We start from the raw sequence: 18,178 nt of genomic DNA, 5'->3' as shown, positions 1-18,178 counted from the left end.
TCTAATTTCTTTGATCTATGCAATAGGAAGCATTGCATTGTAACTTTAAAATGCCAAAAATAATCAAGACATGTTATCCATCTTTTAAGAGCATTTCTTTTCCAAGCCAATAAATTCAGCTGCTGAATTTTTGTCCTTTGTTTTAGGATGTGACAGTTCTGTTGCATAACTACAATTAAGGAATCTCAGAAGGCTCCAAATGTTACAATATTCTATGAATGCAAATGCAGAGTCAGTTTTCGTTCAGTTTTACAGCAGGGAAGGGGCACTGGAATGGCAGCGTGTTGCCTTTTTTTAACATCTAATTTATGATTCATTCTAAAATATTCTTTCATTTGGAATTAACTTCAGATATTCCTGTTCTGACAAGTAGAGTAAATATTTTAGCAAGGACTTTTTAGAGAGAAATTTTGACAGTAACATACTCCTCCCTTAATGTTACAAAGGAAACGCTTGCTATCCAAACCCCAACTCGGCATTTTAATGGAAATGGTTCCAAAAGAATACGTAGGATGTTACAAATGTAAAATGCATTTAATGAAAGAGTATACAGATGTCTTTCATGTATTTTAAATAAAAATGTCTAATTTGAGACTTGAGAAACTCAACAGTGATCTTTGAGCCATATGCTTGTTATTACAATAGTATGTTGTGTATAACTGTCATTCAGCGAGAAACAACACAGACCAAAAAGGAAAAGACATATAAAAACGTGAAGTTAAGGGAGGAGAGACCATCTTACAAAGCGTTTTTGATTACGTTTTTGCCTTGATCAGAATATATCCCTTTCTTGCTTTTTGTTTGCTCACATAATTCCTACAGATGTCTCTATAGGGTTTATTGGAGACATAGGAAAAGGAGAATAAAGGCCAAGCTGCGTGGGCTATAGTGAACCAAAACTGCAAAGAGATGCATACTTGACAGTGAGTTTAAAATAAAAATAAACCACAGTTTCTTTGCTTGGTTTCTGGAGCAGAAAGTCGCAAAACAAGCAGAAAACTTTTGGTTCTTGATGAAATGGTTAGTTTAGCTTCCTTACCTCAACTGCTCTGAGTATTTCAGACTTTAACCTTAATTTCAATGAAAAGAATTTAAACCTACTTCAAATTAGTCTTATGTCTCTAAAGCTGGGGCCTTGCAAAATGTTTCAGAAGTATCTCTAGCCTTATGTTTGCATTTCGTTCCCTTACAAATGTGGTGGAGGTAACCTTGATTTGCTAGTTAGTGGAGTCACGCTTTATTGTGACAGAAAACTAAGAACAGTCCTTCAGTGAAAATAACAAAGACCTACCCCATGGTGATTGATGAGAATGTTGTACAAGTGAAATGAGCTGGAAAGTCATCATCTTGTCTTTTCCTTTGCCACAGGAAAAGCATAACAGAGAGATTTCTTTTCTTCTGGTCCTGATAAGGAGTCTAACGAAGCATAAGGAGAGGTTACACAGCATGGAAATGTGTTACACCCAGCTGCTCACTAGCTTGCAAAGCTGCAGTAAATAATACAGTTACTATTTAATAAACAAAGGAAAACAGAAGTCCTTTGATAGTGATCCCTAGCCTCTCTCATTTGTTCTTCTAAAGACACAGTTTGCTTCTTCTTAATTGACTGTCTTTTTGGAATAACATGGAGTTTGATATTGTATTGTATGATTTGTAATGTTTTCTTTGTTGATAGGGAAAACAAAAGACATCTTTCTAGGGCCTGATTCAGCAAAGTACATGTGTATGTGCTCCAGGTTGTCTGGGTTATAGCTAGCTTTATTCTCATAGCTTTTCCATGAATGGTTACAGTGAAGATACACAAGAAGGCATGCATTTTTCTTTTCCAAAATAGCTTATGTAATCAATAGCATACTTTTTTTTTTTTTTTTTTGCTTGTCACAAGTTACTGTTTGGAGATGCATTTGTCACAAGCTGCATTGGTCACATGTATCCTTTCTGACATTTTGCTTTTAAAAGATACTGCTTTGTGGATGCAGTTTGTTCCATTGATAAGCTCTTTTTACAAGTTAACTTCTACCATAACTTTAGCTCTTTATGAAAAATCTCTTTGCTTAGAGTTTATTCTGTTTAGCATTTGGAGAGGATATCCTGCCTGTGAAACATTGGACGCAATCTTCTCCCCTCCCAGGAAGACTGCTGACTCATGTTACACCTTTCTTCCCCTTCCCCAGTCATAGAGCAGCCTGGGTTGGAAGGAACCTCAAAGAACACCTAGTTCCAACCCCACTGCCATGGGCAGGGATACCACCCACTAGATTAGGTTGCTCAGGGCCTGAAGCTTCACCCTTACCCCCCAAAGCAGAGCCAGTTGCTGTCTGTTGTGCTAACATTACGAAGTAGGCTCATTGCTCTTTGTGTCACCAGAGATGAAGATGTCTCTTTTTTTTAAGAACCAGTCAAGTGTTCAAAAGAAAACAAGGCCAGGTTTACACTAATTTACGCTAATGTAAATCAGTGTCAGTCTTCTCAGAACTGGAGGGGCTATGGCCTGTGGCACTTTGGAGAGACTCAGCAGATGTGTGGGACCATATCCCACCATGGCAGCCACTCCTGGGAGCACCAGCCTACCTTTTAGAAACAAAGACATGCTTTGGGCAAACACCTCAGGCACATCACTGCCATTTACCATTTGCTGTTTCTGCAATCCAGCAATGAGCTGCTGAGGCATGCTAATAACTGGCATCTGCTGAAATACCTTGCTTGCTAATCACCTGCCCGTGGGAGGCAGCAACCGAAAGAGATGAAGTAGGACCACAGAGCCTGAAAATGAGTGCAGGAGAGGAAAAGGCTGAGTGAAATGGAGTGCAGTGAAGGCATGAAGAGAAGGGTCAGAACAGGGGATGGGGCAGGAAAGAGCAACAAGTTGTATTAAGGGGGGAAAGAATGAAGTAAAGAAAAAGGTAGGAAGTCATAAAAGAAAGGAGACAGTAATAGACCCTGTAAGTGGAAGGGAATGAGCAGCCATTCCCCTCTTCTGGTGCTATGAGAAGCTACACATGCTTTTGGTGAAAACAAAAGGCTTTGTGCACTTGCTTGACTCCTCTTGCAAAATCTCTTCTCTGTACTTTGTCTGTAGGATAAAGTGCCTGCCTGTTCCCCTTGTAAAGCTGCTGGTTCAAGAGCTATTGATTTTTTAATTTAGTGTTAATAAAATTGCAAATTAATTGCTTTTGTAAATAGGGAGAACAACTCAAGTGTCTGAGTGCTCCCAAGAACAATTATGTTTTTCACTATGTTTGACTTAGGTGTGGTAAGGCATCAAAGATCCTCATCCTGGAGAATATTTTGACAGTTCATAAAATGCTGTAACACTATTGCAACTCTGTATGTACAATTCTTGAGTTGAGGCTCCTCATTAAGCTGGTTCCACTGTCTCCTTTCGGCTCTTCCTTGAAGAGCATTTCCACCCATAGCTTAAATCCAAGAAATCTTTTCTTTTCTGTACATCTTTGGTTTTCTTGAAGGTTACTACACCTTTATAACTGAAAGCAAATTCTAAATCTTTGGATTCTTTTTGTAGTACTTAACAAACATTAACCAGTTAATCTTTGCAACACTCATGAAGTAGTTAACCATTATCCCTGAATTTATAATATGGAGCAACAGAGGAAGCAAAGTTAAATGAACTGCTGGGACTAGCAGTCAGTAATTGACCCCAGTGTTGAGCCACTGTACAGCACTGAAGAGCATCATGATACTTCAGCCATGTGAGTGCATTAGAAGCAGAACAAAATTATTGAAAAGTGGGTTTTAAAAAATGCACAACTCACCTTTATTTATCATGTATGCCCTGGAGAGGTTAGGAAGGGATTGTCTTCTTGCTTTCTTCTCTGTTAACATCTTAACTAAAAATCATTAAGTGTTTATTATAAGAGCATCTAACTGTAGGCGATTTGCTGTATTTCAATGTCTGGTGTCATGTTGAGACTTCTGTTTTAAACATCATCTACAATTTTCTGAAGGTCCTGTTGATTCTAATAGGTGTGGGAGAATGGAAATACAGAAATACTAAAAAGCAACGGGGCCAGTACAGGTGTTTGAAAACTGATGGATGTGTGTGCCTTCACTGGGCTTTGGCCAAGCCTGATATGAGGCCATCTTCTTTGTCAGCTTTAAAGTACCATGAATTACTACGCTGGATTTCTAGACTTCTTGATTTTAGCAATCAAAATGAATTAGACTCAAAGTCCAAACTCTGAAGCAGCCCCAATTTCTAGTTCAGAAAATTGACTCAGCTATCCCACCAGCCTGTTTTACAGTGCCTTGAGATCTTAAATATTTTTTTATACCACAAAACACCTTTCTTTACATATGAAGAAATGGAACAGACCTGTGTTATACTTAGTTTAAACAAGTTTTCTGTTAAACAGAAAACGCAGGACTGGGTTTATATCATTGAAGGAGCCATAGGAATTAGGTGCTCAAGGTCTATAGGTCTATGTGTTTTAAATGTTTGGATTTTTAATCCTGTAGGATCTTATTAAACTTTTGTTTTCCTTAGGTTAAATATATATATATATATATATATATATATAACTTATTTTCTTGTTGTCATGCAGGTGTTTTGTAGAGAACATTTGCATTTTTAGTGGATTTTTTTTTCTTTTTTTTTTTTAAAGAGAGAGAAATTAAATAAGCGGTCTTGAGCCTTTTGTGTCTAGCCAAGGATTTGTTGGTTTTCAAAAAAGTCTTGGCTGAGATGTTCAAAGTTGCCTTGGGTGTAGGAGATCTGGTCATCCAAATCCCCTGGGATACTTCTAAAGTCCCGGCCTTTGTTGTTATGTATCAGCGTATAAACAAATCTCAGCCTTCTTGATGGCACCCGGCAGACAAATCCAATGAGAATTTCCGCAGAAATGTCAGCAATGTTGCCAAGGTGTTGATAGACCAGTAGGGAGAGTAGTCTGTCATAAATCTGTCATAATTTGAATGCTCCTCTGGACCTGGATCCATGTGGTCTAAGCTGTTTGCACTTGATTTTAAGGATGCTAAGATGCTAGTCTTTGTTCTGAGGCTAGCCCTTGTTGTGCTCAGGTGATAATGTAGGACAGTCATCTCCCAGGGCCTTCCATGTTATCTCCGGTGTTAGCTTAAGTTAGCAGCCCTCAGAAGATTTACAGATTTACTCTTCTAGCAGACTTCACCTCCTGAGTCCGAAGCTGTTTGTAAAGCATTTTTCTTGATGTATGTGCACAGCATTGTTTCAGCTTTCTAATCACTGACCAGCTGGCTTGTTAGTGAATAGAGCTGTGGGCCCCCTGCCATATTTCATGTGAGGTCTTGGCTGGGTGGCCAAGCAGGCAGCCTGCAGCCAGTGTCAAAGCAATTCAAGAGGTATTGGCACAGCAGTGTCCCCATTAATTTCTGCTTGTCACATGCTGTCATGCAAGTTACACCAGAGAGGAAATGACCGTTAAAAAAAAAAAAAAAAAAGTACGCTTGTGGCACTTGGTCCCCTCCAGACGTTATCCCCGAGGTTAAACAAGTGGATACAATTAGCTGCTATCCACAGACAGCTGCAGGGAAGGAGAAGCCGAGATCTGGGCCCCACAGCAACGTGTCTTTCCTGTTAGCGAGGAGTGTCAACTGTCAACATATGTCATATTTTTAACCCTTCCCGGAGTCTGAGTAGATTAAAAAGAGCTATTATGGCCAACAGCATCACAAAGGTGCTGGTAAATAGCTGTAGCGCTGAATGAGCAGCACGCTTCTCCAAGGAGAGGGTCTTGCTTGTTGGTATATTCCTTGTGAGGACAGGTGTGGAGGAAAATCGTCTCATCCGTGGTTGATAATTTACTGTCTGTAGACTCTGGCAGGGAGTGAGACAGTGATTTCTGTGTGGCTCCTCCCAGAAGCATAATGAAGTTGTTGAAGGGAGCCACATCCAGCTTTCCGAATTTTCTGGTTAGACTAAATTCTCTAATTACATCAGGAGAGCTTTCAGAAAGATTGCCACAAGTGACAATCCACTTAGGATGTCCCAAAATACAGCTTGGGAACACAGAAACAAAGTCTGCAAAGAGGAAATGGCGATGTCCCAAGATGAGAGAAGTGTATACTAAGCATATTAGAAGGAATCAAAAATCTTGTTTAAAAACTGAAAGCATTAATTCTACTGAGAGGTGATAAAGAGAGGAGAGTACGTACAGTGCTCCAGATAGATTGACTTCAGCCAACTGAAAGTTTGCTATTTAGCCCAGAAGGAATAGGCTCATAGCATCTGCTGCAAGAAAGCTGGCTTTTCTTGTTGAAAGCAGTTGAAATTATATGAAAGGTGTTCTCCAAAATTCAAACTGCAGTTCTGCCTGAGCTATCCAGCTTGTTCTGGTGTAGCACTTAGATACTAAATTTTGACTGAGGTCAGTCCCCAAACATGTGCCAGAAGAGTCAGAACTAATGCACACAAACTGCAGATGCTATTTCAAGTCATTTGTATTTGGCTTACCAATCAGGTGAGCCAGTAAAGAGTTTGGGGAATTTCTTGGTTTATTTTAGTTCTCGTCTCTTTTTCAGATGTTCTGAGGAATAAAAGAACAGAGTGGGTAAGAACTGTCAGACCATGATGCACTGTGAGATATTACTGTATCCAATATAGCATTGTGAAAAGCTTGTAATAAAGTAAAACTGTTAAAAGAAATTTCCCTGAAAACATCTGGGGATGTACAAAACTGTGATGATATCACCCAAAGACATGGGGAAAACTTCTATTTGTTTACTTATCTAGACTCAGATCTATGAATTCTGTTGAGCTGTGCCTTTTATTCATCTTTCTACTGGATGCAGAGTGGAAAGGTTTGAACAGTAAAAAAGGTTGGTAATCACAAAATTACATTCACCAGCTGTAAATAATTCATGTCCAAGACAGATCTTGGTAATAATGTCACATTTGCCAATTTCCATCAAATTAGTAAAACAAAGTTTCTCTCTGTTCTCAAATGCTTTGGATGTATTTTCTCTTTAAAACACCGGTATCCAAATAGGAAATGTTGTATGTCTCATTTGCATGCTTGGTAGTTCCACCTTGATGGGAATTTTTGGTACACTGAATCACTGACAGTAAGTAGGCCAACAATTATGTAGTTTTCCTTTCAGTCCTGCAAGTCCTTCTCATCAAATATGAATAATAGCAGATGATACATTAAAACTTGAAAGCTCTGTATTGCAAACTGACTTCTCAGTTGTTGAGCTATAAAATGAAAAAATGAAGTAGAAAGGCTTATAGCCACTAAAATTAATTTTGTTCTGTCTGAAATGAAATGCATCCATATGTGTATATATATATATATATATATATATACATGGGTATATATATATGTATCCCACAGATGTTAAGTACAAATTCCATATATTGAATTTGGTTTTTAGTTCACAACTACTGAGATCAGTATGAAAATCTGGCAGTATTAAAATACTGATAAAACTGACATATTTAAACTGACATTTTTAAAGTCCCGTAAAATAAAAATCCAGGCCTCCATTTTAAGGGAAGCCTCCAATGGCGAAATACAAAACGCTAAAATGTATACATGTATGCATGTAGACAGACGTATACTTTTTATGAGTGGGCATGTCTGCAGGGTTCTTCATCATAAAAATTTTGTAATCCAGAAGTACTCGTTTGAACTATGTTTTTTTCTTATAGAAATAGTCTAAAATAGACTAGAAAGAGGTATTATCAGAATATGTTTTTTAATGTCTGTTAATCAACTCTGTTTTAAAGTATCATTGATATGATTAAGATAATGTTACAATTGAAAAATAATTATGCAAATATTTACTTCATATTTTAAAATAAATTTAACTGTGATTTAATTTTCAACAAATTATTTACTTTTAGGGTAGCAGTGTACTAAATGCATTATTAGATCAATTCATTTCATGAGCTTAGCAGGTATTTTTGCTGTTTCTTTCGCTATTCATACACTAAATTAATTTGCTGTATTTTTCTTTCTGCACAGCATTTTATTCTAAGAACAGAAAATGAACATTTTATCTTGTAAAGTAGATAAATAAGACTAAGTGAACAGGTCATTTGGATTTATTTGTCTCTATCTGACAATGACCATACTAAAATTGAATATGCTTTGAAGTTCACTGTCTGTTAGTACTATCTAGTTAATTGGCAGCAATATCACAGTAGTCTTGTCTTCTGAGGGGCGACTTTTCCTATGTGATTACTTCCATGGAAAGCAACGGGACTTCTCTGAGATAAAGCGTAACCAAGTCTAAGGAAAAGTAGGAGATCTGTACCCTTGGTTATAAATATTAAGATGGTTCATGGATGTCTCTTGAGAGTCTGTAATGTGGTTGGGTTAAGGCAAAGAGCTTAGCCTCCTCCTCCCCTTTCTGAATGCCGGGCAGGGAGACTGATCAGACTAGTTTTCTCCTGAGAGGAGAGAGAAGGGAAAGGGCACAAAGGCAGGGATCTGTGTCCCAGCCACTGCACCAGCTGCATGGAGAAGAGCATCCTGCAGCCCCACAGGCCATGACAAATTGCTTCACTGCCCCCACCATTGCAGTCACAGTGTTCTAGGTAGGCTGGTGTGATGGGTTGCCACACCAGAGTAAGGACAAGATTTAAAAAAGAAAATCACTGCATTTAACAGGGAGTCACTAAATTATTACTAATGCCTTTGGGATTCAGTGTAACAACATTAATCATGTCTTTTGCTATTCATGTATCTGTACTGTGTAATTCCTCAGGAATGCCATTGTTTTTTTGGCATTAATTAATGTTGACTGTTTGTTACAAAGTATAACCATAGAAGTGCTGTAATTATTCAGCTTCAAAAATAGGCCCCAGAGAATGTGAGAACTCTTTAAACTTTCATTCCAGCATGTTTAAAAAACATCCTTTAAAATGAAAGCAATTTGATGGTTGGGGGTTCTGTATAATCCTGTACTATACAAAGGAGGCCTCATCCTGCTACTCTTCTGCTCAGAGAAGGTTTTGCTGTTCAGTGAGAGGCATTGAGCCTTTTCATCAAACTAGCCTGGCTGATTCATTACACTTTGCTGTCTAAAGCTCGTCCCCTTTGTTTACACTTGCAGTTGTCTCTTACGCAAACACTCCTACAGGAAATGTTCAGGATGAGTATCCCAACACCTGCCATCCAAAATGGGGACATTCCATTCTGCTCTGCAAAAATACAAAAATGAGATACAAATAAATAGAATCTCTGGGTGAAAGATGCAGGTTGTTGTGCAGGTGTGTGAGACACTCCGCAGAGGAGCAGGAGAACTGTTAGGAGATCCCAAAGGATTGTGGTGTTTTACCAAGTGTTAGCACAGAAATTGCACAGGAACATGAAAAAAAATAAAACTGTGCTTTAGGGTCTGTCTGTAGTTGACAAGATCTGTACCATGTTGCTCTTATTTGGTAGTATGAGCAAATATAGTAATGGGCTTCCACAGACTTACTTTCTCTGGTCGTGGGAGCTCATGTTGCTATGAATAAGGTTAGTCCGGATAAATGCTTTTTCTTTCTTTACATACTAGTCAACAAGGAGGAAATGTGATCTTCACATAATGATTAGCCATTCACATCTGTATGTTACCTATGTATGTGTTCTCTGAAGACATGTTATTTGTGATGTTTTCCTGCAGTTGCATAGCCCTGTGCCCCCCTTTACAAAGACAAAATTGAGCATCTCTATCTTCACCACTGTGGTGGGTTAGCCTTGGCCAGCAACCCAACTCCCACCAAGGCACTCCCTACTCACCCCCAGCCTCAGTGGGATGGGAGCATAAAAGAAAAAAGAAGAGCAGGAATGAGAAACCTTGTGGGCTGAAATGAGACAGGGAGATTGTGTATCAGTTGCCATCATGGCCAAAACAGACTTGCTTTGGTCTTAGTTTAGTGCTGATTAAAATAAGTATTTAACCACTAATTTAAGTAGTAGGAAACAGAAAGGCAAACATTAAAACAACACTGTAAAACAACACCTTCCCCCACCTGTTTCCAGGTCCCACACCACTCCTGACCCCTCTCCTGCCCTGAGTGCTGCAGCAGGATGAGGTGTAGGGGCTTGCAGTCAGTCCCTAACAGCTCCTTCTTCTGCTCCTTCCTCCTTTTCACCTCCTTTCACCTTACTCCTCACACTTTTCACCTGCTGTAGCATGGGCCCTCTCCATGGGCCACATTTCCCTGAGGAACAGCCATCTGCTCCAGCACGGGTCCTCCAAGGGCTGCTGCTATGCCGTGGAGCACCTTCTCCTCTTCTCTCACCTTGGTGTTCCCTCTGTTGTTCTTCACTCTTTTGTTCTCTCCTCCTCTCTCCCCCCAGCCCTTTCTGCCCTGTTTTAAATACATTTTCCCAGAGACATCCCCAGCATGGCTGAGGGTCTCAGCAAAGCCCTGGGGGGAGGCCACTGGAGCTGGCTGTGTGCGGCATGAGGCAGCCCCTGGCCTCTCCTCACAGAGGCCACCCCCTGCTACTTTGTCACTTGCACCCGAAACAATTACACACTTTTAGTTTCCTTTGAGTAGGTACTTGAATTATTTGGTCAACAGCCATGCCATCATCTTCTTTTGGTTTAGACAGACAGAACAAGGGCATCTCATGCAATTTAAAACAAAAGGTACTTAAGCTGAGAGCTGTCAGCTGTAAATTCTTACGAGTTAGAGCCTTTTTTCAGCAAGGAACCCACAAAGAGAGTTAATATGTAGCAAGTTAAACCTTCCCAGCTTAAAAAAGCTGCAAACCCAAAAAGTGATGAAGATCCAACCCAGCAATAAGGCTAACAGCTTCTAAAAGCCAGTTTTCCGAAGGACACAGTCTGCTCCAGACTTAGGGGTTTATTTTCTTTTTTACCCCACACCTGTGCTCCAGATCCGTAGTTGCCTCTGTACCTTTCACTGTGTGCTATAGGCCAAACAGCATTTTGGGTGCTGCAGGTTGTGTGTTATAGTTTGTCTGTGAGAGTTTCCTTACTACTCTCTGTTGTATATTTGGCCTAATAATGAACAGAGATAAAAATTATTTTGTTGTGTGAGTTACCTGGAGACTCAGTCTGGCCTTGGACAACAAGTTCACATGGGCAAGTGACACATGTCATTACCTGGACGTCAAGGTGGTGTGATTCTTTTCAGAGTGGTGTTTTGGAAACCAGTGGGTTGGAAGGGACTTATGGATCAGAAGTTTTTACAAAACTGAAGCTACATTTTTCCTTTATGTAAAGTGTATTTGTTCATTGCATCTCAAAATAGCTCAGTTTTCAATTGAGTTGCAGATAAATGTTTTAGGTTTGTTCATAGACTGCATTGAAAATGCAGCCTGAAATGGCAAAAAACAATTTAAGGCCATGATTATCTGAAAGCAATCACAGTGGAATAATGTATGTATCTTCAACTCGGGCAACAGCCATTGGAGGGTTTGTGATATTCTAATTATGGTAGAAATCTCTAATCTGAAATAACAGAAACTGTTCTGTGTCTATTCGCAAATGTACATTATCCAAAGAATATCTGACAGAAGATAGAGCATGACTCAATAGAGCTTGGTCCTCAAATCTGCTAAAGAATGAATCTTCTTGTTTGTCAAGTAGAATTATAATTTTTCAATTAACATTTGACATATTATTTGAACTGCAATTCCAAAGTATGGTATCCCTAGGTACCAGAGAAAGTTTTTCAGACATTCAACAGAAGACATTCAACACACTAGTCCTTGATTCATGTGAAGACTTTCTTGTTGTTTCTAGATTTTGGTAATTGGGATAATGCTGGATATCACCAATAAAAAATGGATGTGTTTCCAAAGTGGAATTATTCTGATTTATTTAGGTAGTGATATGTCCTGTGCATGTTTACAGCCATTATCCAATAGGCTAGCAAAGGTCAGCATATTGTGAATGTGTGTGTAGTTACAGTATCAAAAAAAAAACACATAGCCAAGACTGAGTTAGATATTTCTTGCAGGTAGTTTACTAAGAGTATGAAGTAATTTCCAAACCTGAGGCCTAAACAGATTCTAGACAAAGCTTTAGGACAGCACAAAGTTAATGATTCATTATGGATAAAAAAGTTTTTCCCTTTTGTTCATACTTTGTTAATACTCTTTTTAATAAATAATTTATGCAAACAAATATCAAATTCTGAGCTGCACAATTTGATATTATGCTTTTAAAGCACATAATAATTAGACCTTCTTGTGTGATTTGTTTTTCTGCTCTTAGACAGCTGAGAATTTAATAACAGGAGAATAATGAATCGCAAATAGCAAATGGTCTTTTTACACCAAAATGCCCTTCTTTGCACATGTGAATCTTTGGGCTGTTCCTCTATGATAGTTGTGAAATGAAATTTGTTCCTATGTATAATATTGAGTAACAATATTGAGTAACAAAAGAGCATAATCAACTATCCAGAATGAATAATAGCTTATATGAACTAAATCTGAATTTCGCAGAAGAGGAAATATAGCATTTTTTTCCCCAGTTTTCATTCTTCATTTTTATGCCTTCTTAATTTCAACTTTCCTGATCCACTTTTCTGCTGCACATCCCCTTTGGTGTGTGTAAACAGAGCTTCAATAAATTATATTCATCTTTTGAGTCCTGTGGGAGAAGAGAAAGAGATATGAGTTTCCTTTTTCAAATATTTGCTTTTTTTTTTCCACATGCCTGGATGAAGACTCTGAATTTAGAAACTGAAGACATTGCTTGCAACTTGCAACTAGCAGAGCAGAACTGCATCCACTGAGTTTGAGGAGGAAATATGAAACAAAAACAGCATGAGTCGCAGGAAAAAAAAAATCTTGATATGTTTGTTAACTGCAGGAATGAGTTTACATTCTTGACAAATGAATAATATGAAGAAATGTCACAAAAAAGGGACTTGCCAGGGTCTAATGACTAATCCTTAAGTTCTTTTTTTTTTTTTTTTTTTTTCCTGTTAATATGTCTACCTAGAATAAAAAAATTAGACCCAAATTCATTATGTACATACTTAAGATAACCACATGCTTAAATATCCTTAGCATGTTCGGTACCTCTTCAAGACTGATCCAAAGACTGTGGGATTTAATTAAAATTAAAATTAAAATTAAAATTAAAATTAAAATTAAAATTAAAATAGAACAGTATGACCCAATATAACATGTATTAACTCTACTGATGCCTAAAACTTGTGTCCTAGCTCTAACTAGTCCTAGCTCTTCCACATATTTCTGAATTGCAAAGGGAAATCATGAACACGAGAGGATTCAATATCTTTTGTGTATTTGTTTTAGAGAAGCAAACGCTATGATGCTAGTTATCAAAATGATCAGATCTCTGTTTTATCTGGGGAAGCCAAGGGAGCTAAAGGCATCAGACAGCAGGAAATGTAGAGCTCAGTTTACCACCATCCTTCAGAGGTGATTATAATTAATTAAATGTTTTTACAGCTTCCATAGTTTCATAGTGGTATCTCCATCATCTGGATCTTCAAATCAAAACTCATCTCTTTATCAACAGTCCACTGTTATAATGTTTGTCTGAAAGAGTTGTAGGCTGTATATAGAAATGGTTATGTTTTATCAGAGGTCAGATAAGAGCTTTTAGCTTTAATATTTATCCATTTTATAACACTTTCTGTAGAGATGATCAGGAGACATTACATGAAAGTAATAATTTTGTATTAAATTATATAGCAATGTCATAGTGTGTCTTAAAAATAAATCCAGCTAAAGAAATATTAGGAAGTTGAGCCTTCTGAGTTCTTTTTAAATCCATTTGCAGATAGCATTCCTTTTAATAGTGTGCTTTGAGTATTTTTTTGAAAAAATGTCAAGTTTTTTTCTGTTCCTGTGATATGGTCATTAGAGGAGTCCATAGAAAGAACAAAAGTGCTGACTTCAGTTCACCTTTCTTCCCTTTTCTCATGTTTCATGCCATCCACCTCTTCAAGATCATTTTGACTGCTAATAACAGGATTGGCGGACAGCCTACTGCATGGCTTATGGAAAGCACATATGTCACCAGTAAACACAGGACTGAGTTTTACAAACTCAAGTCAAGTGCACAAGGAAAATAACCATTTTCTATATCCCTTTTGATTTTTTAGTTCTTGCAACATCCCCTTGTAACTGTCTGGTTTGCAAATACAATTTTCAAGTTGACAGTATCCTTCTAATTTGGAATTCTGGGGATTTCTAGCTTTGAGTCAGTTGGTTCATTCCTTTCCCATTACTAAGATTAATTTGAAATCATGAGTACAGATTAAATAGTTCCTTCAGCTGTAGAAATGTAATAAAAAATTGCATCACTGTAACACAATAGAAAGCCAAATGAGAATGGTTACTTATGATTATTATACTGATTTAGTGCTAAACTTTCATCCAAAGGTAATTTCTGTCCTTTTCAGTATATTCTATAGAACAGGTTTTATCAAGTGAACTTTTTCCCCTTTGTAACATTAAATTCTGACAAAACTGTCATTTAATTAGCTTTTCAGTTTGAAACAGATCCTGTGCCTATTGAAGTGAATGATAAGATTTCACTTCACTGGGGCAGGACAAAGCAGACATTTGTCAGATGCAAAAACCGTAAGCTGCAATGTATTTTTCTTACTAGGACGGCATTCTTTCAAAGTTGTCCTGGGTTTTACAGACATGCTTTTGCTATTTAAGTGTGTTGACCAGCCTTTATACTTTTATCAATGAACCTCAACTAATTCAACTAGAAACAATACATTAACTCGATAAGTACACCTGTTCAAGTCAACTGGTTCTAGCAACATCCTGTGTGTTTTATATTAATAGGTGGTTTTATCTTCTGTGTACATATTCAGGTCAATACTTACTTAAATTAGTTTTGCAGATTATGGCAGGGAGTTTACTTGTTTGCCTTGTCTTGATAATTGCATATTGATTTCTTACTTATATTTAGGATATGATGCTTCAGCTGTTTCGGGGACTGGATTTTCTGCATTCACATCGTGTGGTGCATCGGGACCTGAAACCCCAAAATATCCTTGTAACCAGCAGCGGGCAGATAAAGTTAGCTGACTTTGGCCTTGCACGAATCTACAGTTTTCAGATGGCTCTTACCTCAGTGGTAAGTTTCTGGAGGCTTTTGTTTTTCTTTTAATGCAGCAGTATGCCTTAGTCCCTGTGGTCCTGTATTATAACTCTGCTTCTAAAACCATCTCTTCTAAGTTGCTTGAGTCTGTAAAAACTATTGCTTTCCAACCTGGACTGACGTTGTTGTGGTTACTTTGTAAAAGTAATCGATTACTGATTACTGGTTCTAAATTAAATCATGACTGATTACTGAAGGATAGGTATGCACTAGTTTTCTGAAACCCCCACTTCTCTGGGTCTTGCTTCTGTTGTGATGTTGGCTGGTTTTGCACATTAAAAACAGAGGGTGAAAAGTTAGCTATTTTATTTGCTGATGCTCAGGTAGTCTTGCCTGAAAAAAATATACAGATACTTTTGAAAATGCCACACTGTCATGCCTCTGATTTTCCATCTCTGTGATTATGGATTCAGTGCTTGGTCCCATATGTCAGCAATTGGTTCCAAATAGAACTGTGACTGGAGACAGCTCAACTGGACCTGGCAGCCAAAATCACAGCTATTCCCCAAGCCAGCTGTTAAAGAGCACCTCCAGTATCTCTAGGCCACCTGACACCGTTGCCTCTCTCCCAGGAGCTCTCCAGGTTGTCCTTGGCTCAGACCAGAGCTTGGTCCCAGAAGGTCTGGCCCTCTACTGCATTAGCTGGTAGGAAAGCTCTGCCAGCTCCTTACTTTTTGACACCATTTCCACACTTACTGGCCCTGCCTCCGGAACCAGCTGCTGTTAGCTTGGCACAGTACATCTGAGGTGTATTGAAGAGTAACGATGCCACACGCGTGTTGGGTGTCATTTGGTTTTGTTACTTGGTCATTATTATTTTTCTTTCAGTTTTCTGTTCTGAGTATCAAAACTGCCATGGCAGTATCACTTATGCTAAAGACAGGAAAAGAAGTACTGCTGAGAAAGGAAACTGAAAGGAGTGCACTTTGCATTTTACATTGTACCATAGAAATTAGCCTGGCTCACATTGGTAAAAAGCAATCCGTTGTTATTATTAGTTACTGTAAGAGTCTCATCACTGGTCTGTGAACTAACAATGACATCCTGGGTTCTGGCTTCAGCACGACCAAAGGAAGGAAGCAACAGAAAACAGTATCAACATCTTGCTAAACATAGGAAAGTATTCTCTTCACACAAAGCATATGTAAACGTGTGTTTTAGGGTTGGGTTTTTTCATTGCCTGTAGGATGTAGCCTAATCCAAAGCTGAAAGAATCTCTCAGCTGAGGTCAGTGAAGATTGATTATGTTGTAACTCAAAACAGACCTTTGAGGAAAAGGAGAGAAGAGTTGTTCCTGAATTGCTGTAATTTTTCATTTCCTGGTAGTCAGTCAGAAGCAGTAACAGCTTCAATGATTATTTCTATTGATCCATAAAATTTTTTAATCTAAAACTTCGGAGTTCTCTAAGGCTGCCAGCAAGGTGTTTTGGAATAGGTCTGCATAAGATGAGGAAACAGCAACTACAAAACTGTGGAGACATTTGTCTATGATCATGTAGCCTGCATAGGGTCAAAGGTGTGTCAAAAGACCTAGAAATACAGTGCTGATACATACTGATATATTTACTAAGGCAAAACCAGACTAAGGCCAGATTGGATGAGAACATTGCTAGAACTTCTCTGTGAAAGATGCACATATATTCAAGTACCTAACACTTGGGAGCTAGAAATGGTGTTTCAAAACCCATTCACTAGCACCCTTAGCGCTGCTGCGACCAAGAGTTCTTCAGGCTGAGGTCGTCCACATGCAAGTTAGCACTGTGTTACCACAATCATGCAGTTGTAATTGCAGCTATGCTAGAGAGTATTAAAATTGTTCAGCCACCAAGGCCAAATAAAGTGTATGGATGTAGGCCTGGATAATGGCTTTCACACTTAGAACTTACTCTACTATTATTTTCTTATTTAAAAATAAAAGCTATGAGCAAAATCAGAGTGCCAATACAATTTTCATGTTGACAGCAGGCCTAAGAAAAATAATGTCTTTTTAAGTTAAAAATGTATTATTTTTGAATGCCTAGTGTTTAACACCTTCAAAACCAACTGTTGTATATGTGCGTAGTAACCAAAGGGGACCCCTACTTGCAACGTGATAATGTAGTGTGGTTTGAAATGTCAGTCTTCATTGCTCTTACAGAACAAGTAGTGGTTAGAAACTTACTAAATGTGTAGTAGCTGACCCAGTTAGGCCATGAGTTTTCCTTTTCTGAATGCAACTTTTATCTTTGGCTAGCTGCTTTGGTGTGCTGATGCTTTTTTTTTTTCTTGCTTGCTTTCTTTCCTTTTTCCTCCATTAAAATGCAATACAGATTATTATTTTTTTTTAATAATAATAATAAAAAAGTCTTCTGTTTTTGAAACATAAAGAAAAAGATATTCTTGACTTTATTGTTTCCCAAATTAAATCCAAATTGGAGCTCCTTGCCAGGCAGTTATTATACTTCAGCAGGATCAGATTTGTTTTGAAGTGTTTGCAGGAAAAATGTTGCCTTATAAAAGAGAGCACATATCTAAACATATGTCAATTAATAAAAACTCCTAGCTTGCACGGATTTTCTTTGGAGTTTTATTGAAATACGATGGTGCAGACAGCCCAATGAGAAGAGGCACATTGCATGTGCTATCACTGTGATCAATAGAAGGGTTCTGCAGCATTTCCTTCACAAGAGAAGCTTACTGCAAGATAAACTACAAGAAACATCTTTTGAAGTATCAGATCATTCCCAAGATGCATCCTCATTCTTTGCTCACAAAGAAACTCTTCAGATGAGACAAAAAGAGCTTGCCATGAAAGTAATCCAGTAAAAACTGATCCAACCCTGGTACTCTGGGTGCTGCAAGTGGTAACTTCAAAGCAGTCTCCCTCTGACAGCCAGTTATTTCTACAATACTGCAGAATCCTTCTGGCAGACCAGTCATCTGGTCGTGCTGCTCTCATTTAAAGAGACCTCTTGATACTTCCTTCAGTGAATGAATAAAAGATTCAAACTAATGTTACACATGCTTGGGGGGGCAGGGTGGAGATCACTGCTCCCAGCTGTGGTCAGACTGAGAACTGATACAGGTCTGAAATAACAGCTTCTAGAGAAAGAATGAGGTCGGGGTGGGGGGA

The 18,178-nt window shown here is 38.3% G+C and overlaps 1 protein-coding gene across 3 annotated transcripts in view; it reads left to right on the top strand.

The window, feature by feature from the left end:
• The window catches only part of CDK6 (cyclin dependent kinase 6), a 140,811-nt gene that overhangs the window by 40,428 nt on the left and 82,205 nt on the right, over positions 1-18,178 (top strand). For all 3 annotated transcript variants that reach the window (XM_068673955.1, XM_068673956.1, XM_068673958.1), the window contains exon 4: positions 14,875-15,042. In XM_068673955.1, the coding sequence (XP_068530056.1) occupies positions 14,875-15,042 (168 nt within the window). The remainder of the gene's footprint in view (positions 1-14,874; positions 15,043-18,178) is intronic.

This window comes from Anas acuta, chromosome 2, assembly GCF_963932015.1.
Source record: "Anas acuta chromosome 2, bAnaAcu1.1, whole genome shotgun sequence".
Classification (NCBI taxonomy): Eukaryota; Metazoa; Chordata; class Aves; order Anseriformes; family Anatidae; genus Anas; species Anas acuta.
The sequence above is the reverse complement of the archived record's forward strand: the minus strand, read 5'-3'. Positions and strand labels throughout refer to the sequence as shown.